The sequence below is a fragment of the Bombina bombina genome, chromosome 6 (genome assembly GCF_027579735.1).
Source record: "Bombina bombina isolate aBomBom1 chromosome 6, aBomBom1.pri, whole genome shotgun sequence".
In the NCBI taxonomy this organism is placed as follows: Eukaryota; Metazoa; Chordata; class Amphibia; order Anura; family Bombinatoridae; genus Bombina; species Bombina bombina.
Genome location: NC_069504.1, coordinates 341,070,012 through 341,083,567, shown reverse-complemented (window position 1 = coordinate 341,083,567; position 13,556 = coordinate 341,070,012). Strand labels below are relative to the sequence as shown.

At 33.6% G+C, this 13,556-nt stretch overlaps 1 protein-coding gene across 1 annotated transcript in view; it reads right to left on the bottom strand.

The window, feature by feature from the left end:
* The window catches only part of LOC128664421 (tyrosine 3-monooxygenase-like), a 97,788-nt gene extending 84,232 nt beyond the window's left edge, over positions 1-13,556 (bottom strand). Inside the window, 2 exon segments of the mRNA XM_053719252.1 lie at positions 6,079-6,256; positions 13,335-13,556. Coding sequence (XP_053575227.1) covers positions 6,079-6,256; positions 13,335-13,556 — 400 coding nt within the window.

Below are 13,556 nucleotides of genomic sequence, written 5' to 3'. Positions count from 1 at the left end.
GTTTTAAATTAGTATGGACAAACTTATCTATTACATTGTTACTATTATATTGACTCAATTCTGGTTCATTTCTCATGTACCATCTTTTAACTGTAAGTTTACGAATAAATTTATGAGCATCAATATATGTGATAAACTTATCTAATTTTGTCATAGGTGCGAATGTAAGACCTTTATTTAATATTTCTTCTTGGGATGTAGTTAGAACTTTTTAACTTAAATTGAAAATACCGTTATTTCCCTTTTTTGTCTCATCTATATTTTCTTTGTCTTTTTTATTCCCCCTAAGTCCTCCCCTCTTTCCTCTCTTTCTGATGATCTTCTTTTTCTTCCTTACCTTTGGGGTAGTTGTTTTGTATTTGTTGATTGGCCTGATTCTAAAAAAGAACCCGGAATTTGAGTGTCATTCAGATGTTTTGTTTTTTCTTTAGCTTTTTGACCCAATGTAATATTGGGTCTGTCCTTATTATATTATCTGTGGTTGATAATACTCTGAATCTATTTGATATAGAGATTTCATCTGTATTATATTTTCCTTTATTTTGATTGACATATGTAGATATGTTTCCAATCTTGGCCTGTATTATTCCTCAAATATCTATTTCCATAATTTTGTTGCCTCCAATTATCCCTATTATCATTTCTATGTTGATACACTACATTTTTATCATCATAATTCCTATAGTGATTGTCTCTATGTCTATTATTATAGTTATAATTATTATAATAATTGTAGTAATTGTAGCCCCTCCTATTGAATTGCCTATCATTATTCAAGTTTCTCTGATAGCCCCCATTGTTCTGATAGTGATTAGCACTGTTCCAATCACTCTGATAATTCCTTTGATCAGGGTCATTCCAACAGTGCATATTGGGATTTCTATTGTTTCTCTCTTTAAAATCCCTATTTTGCCCTTCTCTATGTACATTATGAGATTGCTGATGGTAATGATCTACTCTTTCCATTACTACGATCATCTTTAACTGTTTTAGTCTTTTCATTATATCTCCATCTGTGGGAGATGTATTTATCTGAATTTATCTGAATCTGATTTATTCTCATGTGACAAATAGTCCTCACTGTCCCTTTCAAGTTTTCTAATTTTCATTTCTAAAATATCCTCCTTAGTTTTGTCCATCAGTTTTTTAATGTCTTTCTCTTTATTTTTATATTCTTCAAGGTCTTTGTATTCACTATTTTTTTGTTCTGGAGTTTTGATCTCTATTTCTATTTTTTTCAAGATCTCTCCTCTATATTCTTTAACTTCATTAGATTGAAGGATGCCTCCTCTAGTATATTATTCCATTTGATCTTAAAATCAATATTTTCTGTTTTAAACGAACATTCCTTTTTTATTCTTAGTCCCCTTGGGACTCTTTTATGTTTCAAATATGCTTCAATGAAGATGTATTCTGTTCTATGTTTAAATTCTGTTATCAGTTTATCTTGTAGCTCTTTCATCATATCTACTAATAGATAGAAACATAGAATTTGATGGTAGATAAGAACCAAAAAGGCCCATCAAGTCTACCCATATTACATGTTACTTTTTCCTTAGGATAGCCTTATGTCCCAGGCATTTTTAAATTCCTTTACAGTCTTTGTGTTTACCACCTCAAATGGAAGTTTATTCCATGAATCCACTACCCTTTCTGTAAAAAAATGCTTCCTCAAATTTCTCCTGAATCGGCTACCCTCAAACTTTAGATAGTGACCCCTTGTTTTGGAATTTATTTTTTTGTGAAAAATGCTTTCAGCTTCTATTTTATTAAGTCCCTTCATATATTTGAAGGTTTCTATCATGTCACCTCTTTCCCTTCTATCCTCTAAGCTATACATATTTAGATCATAGAGTCTTTCTTTGTACGTTTTATATTTTAGACCATGTACCATTTTAGTAGCCCTCCTTTGGACAGCTTCTAGTTTACTTATATCTTTCTGAAGATATGGTCTCCGGAACTGTACACAGTATTCCATATTTGGTCTAACTAATGATCTGTAAAGTGGCATAAGAACCTTGCTATTTCTGCTACTAAAACCTCTTCCAATGCAACCAAGCATTTGACTGGCCTTGCTGGCTGTACTGCTGCATTGTGTACCAAATTTTAAATCATCTGAAATAATAATTCCCAAGTCCCTTTCTTCTTTAATTACAGTCAGTAATGTACCATTGAGACTATAATTGGCCTTTGGGTTTTTGGATACTATATGCATAATTTTGCTCTTGGTAATATTAAATATCAGATCCCATTTATTTGACCAGTCCTCTAGTTTTTTAATATCACAGTTCATTTGATCAACTCCTCCTGGAACATCTACCCTGTTACAATTTTTTGTATCATCAGCAAACAAGCAAACCTTCCCCTTAAGCCCACTTCCAATATCACTTATGAATATGTTAAACAGAACAGGCCGGCCCAAGAACTGACCCTTGGGGAACACTACTAGTAACTGATGCCTCATTTGAATGTACTCCATTAATTGAAACCCTCTATTGTCTATCTTTAAGCCAGCATTCTACCCACTTAACAATCTTAGCCCTCTATTCCAAGGAAATACATTTTGTGAATAAGTTTGTTGTGTGGGACGGTGTCAAATGCTTTGCTAAAGTCTAGATATGCAACATCTACGGCTCCTCCCTTGTCTATTACATGGTCAAAGAAATCAATTAGATCTAATTTTTCTGCAGTTACTCTTACCTCTTTCTCTATATTGTCATTAGAGAGCATATTATAAATATATTTATACAGATTAGTTCTATACTCAAAAACATTATCAATAATTATTGCTTCTGCCATCTTTCTCTGCTGCTAAATGGCTAAACAAGGGAAATTATGTTACAATTCTAAAACACAACAAATGCCACAGCGCTAAGAGAAAATTGCAAACAAAGCTGCTGTATATATAGAGGAATCCCTTATTCCTCAGTTAGTCAAAATGGTAAAGGGGAGATTATAGAAACTGTCGAGGGAATACCTTCTCCAGATTTACGAATAATTAAATACAGCTGCGCTGCCTATATGGCAACTTAATGAGTGCAGTACCTGGCTAAAGTATAATACCCTTGGTATGAATATACTTGGATTAATATAATTAGTATATTCAATGGATTTAAAATGGATTAAAACATATAACATTATTTAATTGATATGTTAAAAATTAAAAATCTAAATTTGCCAGATAATTTTACAAACGAAGCGGTGGGACATCAGAGGATCCAGACAGGCGGAGGAAAACTGAACCTACGGCAGTCGGTGTAAGTAAAAGTGTGCACCTTTGCCATTTGAACTATCTTCGTCTGTTAAAAAGGATCTCTTTGTCTCCTCTTCTTGTCTTCCACGTTTGTAGCTTGCAGCTTTTATAACAACAAGCCTAACAAGCCTGAACTCACTAACAAACTGCTTAACCACTTACGGCATATCACTTGTCCGCTAAAGTTCCCATCTCAAATGGACTATATTGGTTCTGTCTTTTTTTGGATTGAATATCCACACACTATATTTGGGAATTCATTTGGATGTGCTAAATGTAATATCAGTTTTATGTAATGTGTTATCCATAATATGATTTTTAAGAGGAGTTCCATATGATATGTTTTCATATATTGTGATCAATGTATGCATGTAAATTGTTAGTTCAAATTATGATTTTTAATTTTTAACATATCAATTAAATAATTTGATATGTTTTAATCCATTTTAAATCTATTGAATATACTAATTATATTAATCCAAATATATTCATACCAAGGGTATCATACTTTAGCCAGGTACTGCACTCATTAAGTTGCTATATAGGCAGCGCAGCTGTATTTGATTATTAGTAAATCTGGAGAAGGTTTTCCCTTGACAGTTTCTATAATCTCCCCTTTACCATTTTGACTAACTGAGGAATAAGGGATTCCGCTATATATACAGCAGCTTTGTTTGCAATTTCCTCTTAGCGCTGTGGCATTTGTTGTGTTTTATGATATAGCATGTAGCAGGGTCATAACAACATTACAATTTAGCTCTACCAATTTTTGAAAAGGTAAATTACAGGAAAAGCTGACAAACAAAATAATAGTAATGAATGTAAACTTGATATTTTTACTTTGCTTTCCTATATGATTAAGAGAACCAGTCAAATTATTTAAATAAATACTAGTTGTTACTGTTATCCAACTAATGGCAGATGTTATTGACCTTACAAGGATGAAATAATACAATCCCAGTGCCTAGAATAAAAATGCTGAACACAATATATATTCAGCTTTCTTAATTATTGTCTTAATAACATTATTATTATATAAAAAATTGTTTCACAGCTTACTGTTCATCAGAAGGACTGGTGATCCAATCAGGAGCTGTATATGCCTATATCACTGGTTTTCAAACCTGTTCTCAGGCCTCCCTAACAGGCCAGATTTTTTAGGATTACCTTGGATGAGAGCAGGTAAAATAACAATGTTTACTGATTAGCTGATTATTTCACCTGATATCCTCAAAATCGGATCTGTTAGAAAGTCTTGAGGACAGGTTTGAAAACCAGTGGTCTATATCCACCAACAAACCACTGAATCCTGCTCAGGAACAACACCTGAAGGTGTTGGGTGCACAACTTTAACTGCCTTTTTTACCAGCGGTTTAAAAAAATAAAATGTTCCAATTAAATATATTTGTTACACTAGAATGTCCCCTAATGTATGTGAGCACAAGTGAGTTAATTAATTATTCACATATAAGGATGTGCACATATAAAAATGTGCATACTGAGATATTCTTACAGTGATATCATTTCAAAGGACATAAAAATGCACAAAGAAATTGTTTTAACATGTTAGCACATTTTATCTTTGCACTATAGATTGTAGAGAGGTGAAACACATAGTTAAAGTCAGCTAAAGAGAACCAATCCATTACTGGGACCTGTCTGAACACGTGGCAAGCCAATAACAAGATTCATATGTGCATAGCCTCATACCAGCTATCTTCCAGTAATGCATTGCTGTTTCCCACTGTTCCCTCTGAGGCCAGTTTTGTGAACGATAGAGTAAGTGATTGGGGGTGATAGGTGCGCTACTGATAGCTGAAGGTATACTAAAAGTATAAACGATTTTTTATCAATAAAGGAATTTTTAAATTATGTGAAATATATGTGGTGAGTAGCAAGGTGAAATATTTAGATTGGAATAAGAGTTTCCACAAAAAAACTGAAACTATATAGTGTTCGTATCTATATCAACATATTATCTAACACTTTAGAAAGATATAAAGAAAGAATTTGTATACCCACAGTGGCTATACAAATTCTTTCTTTATATCTTTCTAAAGTGTTAGATTTTTTTGTGGAAACTCTTAATCCAATCTAAATATTTCACCTTGCTACTCACCACATATATTTCACATAATTTAAAAATTCCTTTATTGATAAAAAAATCGTTTATACTTTTAGTATACCTTCAGCTATCAGTAGCGCACCTATCACCCCCAATCACTTACTCTATCGTTTGTTGAAAGACGGAAGGATCTTTCTAATTTTAGGTGTTTGGTAACTAACCTCTATTACCAGCGCACTACTAAACCCTCTCTATTCACAATTACAGTTTTATGAATGGTCCAGCAATGAAACAGTTAATTAAAGCAATTAGCAATCACTAAACAATGCAGACTGCAAGGTGTGGTTCCTTTATTAACTGTATCACTGCTGGACTCCTGAGCATTCCTAGGTATGCTTTTCATAAAGGATGCTAAGACATCAAAGTAAATGTAGATTTAAATTGAAAGTCTCTTAAAACTGCACGTTCCAGGTGAACCATAAAAACCGTGTTCTATCTGACTTTTAATTTACATTTACTGCTGTTTTTCTAACCTAAAAAATAAATGTAAATAATTATTCTTGTATTGAGATCATGATGTTGATTGGGGTATTTTTTTTTTCATCATTCTATTTTACTATTCAATATTGTCATATTATAACTACGTAAAGTGGGAATTACATCTATTTTAAATAAGCCATTTTAAGATTTTTTTTTTAATAAGAAACCCAATAAATTAAACCTGAAACAAAATAATTGTAAGTTTAAATTCACTTCTTACACTTTTCCTCCTTGACAGCTTTCACATCTTCAGCGACCTTTTTTAAAGAGCCCATCAGATAGCTGAAGGAAGCATTGGGAATTTCACATCTAACGAAACATTGCGAGCTGTCAGTTTGGTTTTTGGAGAGCCTCTTCACAGTTCTTGTTTCAACGTGATAGATATGAGCTGCATATTGCTGCAGAAATAACAGAGACAAACAGAGTGAGGTGAGTATCTGAGAAATACAAAATGTATTTGCTAACAACTTTGAAGATATTGACATAACTCTCGTAGTCGTAATAATTATACTTCATTAACTTCTTATACTTGTATTTACATACACTGGTTATTTGTAAAACATTTATTTCACAAAACATTCACAATACACCATTCAGTTTAACTAACACGTGGCACAATATTTATTTATTTTTAGCGATCGCGAAATTTAAATTGTTGCGCTTGTCGGGTTGCGTTTGTATTTGTAAGTTCCAAGAAACCTTTTTTGCGATAGCATTAACCCGAATAGCATGAATAACCTAACTTAATTTTTCACGTGTGCGTGCATGTATTCTCACATAGAAATTAATGAAAAAAAACATTGCGCAAACAACATAGCATATTCGCATTAGCAAATGTGAAATATTTACAGTAAATACATAGTTAAAATCTTTATTAAATATGAATATTGCATAAATATGTTTTATCTTGCGTCCATCTTCTTAATGGCCACGGGCTCTAATGAACTTATATATATGTCTATATGTGTATACATATATTAATGTTTTTATATGTGTATATATGACTGTAAATACATATATACACATATAAATACATTCATTTATGTACAAATATATATATATATATATATATACATATATATATATATATATATATATATATATATATATATATATATATATGTGGAAAAAGTAGAATGCCACCAGCCTAAAATAATTCAGGTAGGTAGTAAACAGTACTTTAAAGTTTGCGCTATGGATAACAAATAATGGAAATCAAAAAGCAGCTATCACAGTTGCTTTGTAGTGTAGATAAATCAAACAGGAAATACCTAAACTCACTTCAAAGAAATATGAGTATAGAAAGGAATATGATAGCGCTAAAAGAAATAACCAATAAATGTTCAGCAAGTCTCTTATTACACTGATCTTTTAAAACAGTGGGTGGTCACAGCATGAAATAAAAACAGGAAAACAACTCCAGTAGATATCCCACTTACTAGAGAGAACCTCAATAATATGAGGTAATCTACCGCCTTGGTGAGGGAGAAACCTCCGGTGTGTCAATGGTAGTGAACTTCCTGGAGTATGGAATTTCCGTCAAGATGAGGGTGTATGGAGTCCTCTCAGTAAACGAGTAGTATTCATGCAGTACCCAGCTCCTCTTGCTATCAGGGTAGGTTGTTAGTGGATATTTGATAGGAGCGTGACAAACCGTTCTCACAGCTGGTCCTTTCATATATATATATATATATATATATATATATATATATATATACACACATATAAATACATTCATTTAGATGTACAAATATATATATATATATATATAAACAAATACATCTTTAGCAATGTATATGTATGTCTCAATGTTAAAGCCATTTGCCTGCCTTTTCTTTTTCTTTTTTTTTTTCTTTTTTATTTACTTTTTATTGAAGTTCAATTTACGGCATACAAACAACATTTGTCAATGCAGTCAATACAGAAAGAAAGAATTGGTAAGACAGTTCCAACTGTACATATCAAAATTATAGAGCATTAATTAAACAAACAATAAACATTCTATTTGCCTGTGATGCTGAGAGCCTTCCAAACAGTAAGTGGGGTCGCTTTTGGACCTCACACAATGAAAAAGAGGATAAAGCGTTAGAAGGCTACCTTAGACGTTAGGGGACCTCTTTTGGATCCCAAGCAGTGAACTTCAGTTTTCTTAAATTATGAACCTATAAAATTACAAGCTTAAATTAGGTTGATAGGTAACATATGTAGTGACAACCATAATGAAGGTTTTATTCCCAAATGAAAATAACATGGTGAAACAAACAGTCATAGACTCTTCTGGAAAATCATGGTAATCAGCCCAGCTGAATCAAATATAATAATTAGAGTCACTACTGTGGTAATATGGATAAGTAGATGCTAGGGAGATATTTATATTGTGGCATGTACAAGATAAGCCGCGCAGTTAGCCCTCCTAAATTAGGAGGTATATTATGGGGGGGGGAGGTGGTAAGTTGAGTACCGTGGTAAGAATATATAGTGTGGGAGACCATTGATATGTAGGGTGACTACTATAAATAAATAAATAAATAAATAAATAAATAAATAAATAAGGCAACCCTCAGGGGTTTATGTTATATGTTGGTAACTAAAAAGTTTAATAGTTACTATAGGAACAGCAATTAACTGCTAACATTGTGCGTGGAAAATGGACCCTCTCAGAGTTTTTAACAAGATAAATAGGGTAGAGGATTAAAGCTTATGGAGGCTCACCTGGTGGGACTGTACAGGGTGATAAAAGATAAAATAGCCCTGTATACGCCATACCCCTTTATAAGTATATATCTGTGGGCACAGGCCTATAATATCTGCATAAAGTAGTAGAATTATAAGCATATAATACAATAGTTGATAAGGGGCTGAAGAATGCCATTTCTATTTTTATTTTTATAACTGAATAAATCAAAGTCCTAAGTGCAGGCACATCAAATCTGCCGTGCTAAAGAAAAAACTGCATCTCTGTAGCACAGTTGCCTTAAGTCCTAGCTCCTGGGCATGGGCCCTATACCCAGTGAGAGCTCAGACATAATGGGACAATAGGGTACTAGGTATGCACTCTTCGAATATTTTAGTATTAGTCTTTTAGTAGTATAATACAGAGTGTCACACTACGAGGAAATGCTCACTAAACTATATATTAGGAAATGTTGACAGACTTTAAGGGAGACTATGGCAGCAGTCCAATGGTATCTAAATAAGAATATCCTAGATTGCATCATAGTATGTTGAACTAGGCTTCTCCCATCCCCTTATACCATAAATGTAAATCAGTGCATAGTCTCAATAACCTGTGGACCTAGATGCAAAAACTCCTGAGGGCAATGGCTCTCACTTTTTTAGCAGTATTAGGCGTATAATATGAGAAAAATTAAACATCGAACACTTATTAAACTAATGTGAAATAAAAAATTGGGAGGTAAGAAATCCTAAGTTGCCAGAGCTAAATAATGAAGAATTATGTGGCTACGTTCTCAGCGTAAAACAGATTTAAACCGTTGTACAACATATATGTCGAACAGAGAAATTAGCTGGCAGTAGCCAGTCCACAGAGCGTCCATATTAAGTGTCCAGAATTACGCCTGAAACGTGTCTCAAGTACCAGGCAAATTGGAGTCTCAATGCTTTTAACCGACACCTTCTTTTTGGCGAATCGGGGGGATAGAGGGCCCCACAACAGATTTAACTTTGTAAGGTAAAATAAATACGGGAACAGTTAGAAATACAATATAGGTAGCATTCCTAGATCCTTACCATAAAATACAATATATACATTGCTTGTGCAAGCTGGTGTGCGCTGTGGTGTAAAGCTATGGCTTTAATATTTCCACTGAGCTGTACATTTGTGAAATATAGGCGTCACGCCGCCCCGGCCGCAGGCAGTAGTGCGCCATGTCTAATAGTTACACCAAAGCTCCAGGAATATGTGTAAAGGTCAATACTCAACTTTTAAACTTAGAGATAAGTAGGGAGATAATAGTTTAGCTGTACTTTAGTAAACGTGATGAACCGAATTTTAAAGCAAGAACTAGATATACACTTTTGAGAGCACAAATTGTTTTGGCATATTCACTATTAATAGCAAAAAAAACTGTAAGAAAACAGATATATCTTGCGCATCTCTAAAGATAATGTAAATAGGTTAAGTAGGAGCTATTCTGCATATTAAACTTTAAGTAACAGTTTGTTAGCATAGCATAATGTAATATAATGTAGATGGATACCTAGATTCAAAAGTCATATCCAACAGAACAATATAGAGTTCAGCTCACGTAGTAGGCTTTAAATAACAGTTTGTTAGCAGAAGATAATGTAATTTAATGTAGATGGGTAGCCTAGGTTAAAGAGTTATAACCAACAAACAATGCAAAGTGGAGCTCAAATTTTAAGTACAAACATAGTTAATAAACATATTGAAGCGATTAACTGAGACATAACAGTAAAGCCCAGAGCAAACCAACTGTAAAAACCGGTATAGTATGACTATAGTATTCTCTGATAATGAGATTTGCACAGCTAAGATAGAATGTCCGCTTTTACACAAGGACCCTCCTAGCAGTTAGTAGTCTGGGTGAGAGAGAATGTAATGGCGCGGCATACCATAGGAGTAAGTCCTTTACCCCACACCAGAACGTAGAGCTGAAGGTAATCTTTGAGCCAGCCGTAACGGACATCTGCCGAAATCACCCTTCTTCTTGCAGGGCTCCAAATGCTGAACCAAGTGAGCGGTCAAGTCTCCTAAAACCTCTCCCGTGGTGTATGAGTGGTACAGCTTAATGTCGCGCCTCAAGCAAATTCCTAATGCCGCTCCGTATCTGCGGCCAGAACCATGCACAGAAGGGCTCCCAGCAAAAGAAGGGGTGGAGGATCTCCGCCGATCCAAAGATACAGCATCCACACTAGCTCGATATGTATAGATGACTGCGGGTATGTAGTCCTGTCCTGCATTGTGAGCTCCGCTTCCCCGCAAAGCCTGGCTAGCAGGCATAGGGCCATGTAGTGGTGTGGCAAGGAGCTTAGGTAGAAGCGTTACCAGGAGCCTGTAGGAGGCCTCAATATAGCCTAAAGCTATCAACTCATAGTCTGTCTCGGCCGCCATTTTTCCTTTCAGAGAGTTCTGGGCCACAGCTGATATGTGTACCGTGGCTGTTTCAGCAATTCGATTCAGGTAGCTTGGTACAAATAGTAAGCCAGCATGTGGGTTATGTGAGCTGCTAGTCCCGCTGTAACAATCACATATCTTCCATGAGCTGCGCCAGCTGTCTCCATCTGCGTGGTTGCGGTATAAGGCTTAAACTGGAATCGGCTGTGATATAGAAGTTCTCATATTTGGTTAGCAGGATACTGTGTGAGGAAAACTAGTAGGGCTCTTCAAACAAACTGTAAAAAAAGCATGTTAACTTATATTTTTAACCCTAATGTCTAGTTTTAGGGCCAGAGCTCTTGCAATGTACGTCTGCTCGCTTAGGTAGTTGGCTCCGCCCCCCCTGCCTTTTCTTTTTCTAACACTCAAGCTCTCCAATCTTTGATCCCTTATAACTTTTTTGTGCAATATTTTTATTGAATAATTTTTATCAGACAGTGTTAATATGAGTGTAAGCATAGTAATATATTTTTTATGTGTTTTGTGCAACTCATTTGTTTGGGGAAAACAGTTAAATACAGCTCTGAGATTGCGGTAAGGATTGAAGTGTAAAGGGCAATTTCACTTGTAATATCAACGCCGTTTGTGCCTCACTTGTAATCTAGCCCACAATTGGGTTATTCTAGGTAAGATTTATGAATTATTACTATTTTAAAAAAACAAAAATGTAAAGCCTGCAGTTTGCAGTACAGTAGTTGAATTGACATGGTGGAAAGTAATGGTGTTATAGGTAATTCCCCTGGTATACAAATGATTATATTTTAGTTGTGCACCTTTATAAAAATAGCTGATAAATAAATAAAGAGCTTCTTAACATTAAAAGCAACATTAATGAATAATGAAAATATTGTGTACAATTTTGCTGAGGATATACAGTGGATATAAAAAGTCTACACACCCCTATTAAGATGTCAGGTTTCTGTGATGTAAAAAAAGGAGACAAAGATAAATCATTTCAGAACTGCATATGTTTTTCCTAATTTTTTTTCTACAGCAAAACAAACTGATTTTAGAAAATAATATAACAGAATGCTATAATAGTTGTGTATGTAAACCCCATAACATTATTTAACAATATGCTAAATTTATATACAGAACTCATATACTGTACATAGGACTGTTTATAAAATAGCATAAAATCTAAATAATTTACTGTTATTGGTTTGTGTATTGATGTGTGAATGTATGTTTGTAATGAAAAATATTAATTAAAATTAGGTAAAATAACAAAACATTAAATCTATCTATATACAAATCTATCTATCTATCTATCTATCTATCTATCTATCTATCATCTATTATCTATCTATTCTATCTATCTATCTGTCATCTATCTATCTATCTCTGTTATCTATCTATCTATCTATCTATCTATCTATCTATCTATCTATATCTATCTAGCTATCTATCTATCTATCTATCTATCTATCTGTCTATCTATCATCTATCTATCTCTATTATATATCTATCTATCTATTCTATCTATGTATATATCTATCTATCATCAGTCTGTTATCTATCTATCTACCTATCTATTCTATCATCTATCTATCTATCTATCTATCTATCTATCTATCTATCTATCTATCTATCTATCTATCAGCAGTCTATTATCTATCTATCTATCTATCTATCTATCTATTCATCTATCTATATATCTATCTATTCTATCATCTATCTACCTATCTATCTATTCTATCATCTATCTATCTATCATCAGTCTATCTATCTATCTATCTATCTATCTATCTATCTATCCACCAGTCTATCTATCTATCTATCTATCTATCTATCTTTTTTATCTAACTATCTATCTATCTATCTATCTATCTCTATTATCTATCTATTCTATGTATCTATCTATTATCAGTCTATTTATCATCTATCTATCTATCTATCTATCTATCTATCTATCTATCTAGCTATCTATCTCTATTAACTATCTATCTATTATATCTATGTACCTATCTATCATCAGTCTATTTATTATATATCTATCTATCTATCTATCTATCTATCTACCTATATATCTATTCTATCATCTATCTATTTATCTATCATCTATCTATCATCTATCTATCTGTCTATCTCTATTACCTATTCTATCATATATCTATCTATCTATCTATCTATCTATCTATCTATCTATCTCTATCTATCTCTGTGTAATTCAGATTTAATATTTAATTGTTTCATTTGCATATTAATATACACATGTTTAATAAACCTGTTTATTACAAATATTAAATAAAATGATGTAATTGTTTTTTTAAACACTTAATTTATACAGCTACTGTTTGTCTTCCCTTGATATTAACAGACTGCAGGAACGGTACCTCAAATATGCTCAGGTTATTGGAGATCCCATAGGTGCTGGAGTGCCTGATGGTAAATCTAAAGCTCCAGGGACAGCTCCCTTCTCTGTGATCTTCACTGTCTGACAGAGACAAATTTGCAGCAGATTCCGAGGCTTCTTTGTCTTTTCTTGCATCCTCTATGAGGCTTTGCTTTCTGCTTGGGAAGTGATCACCCTGGGCAGCTCCCACTTCAGACTTCAT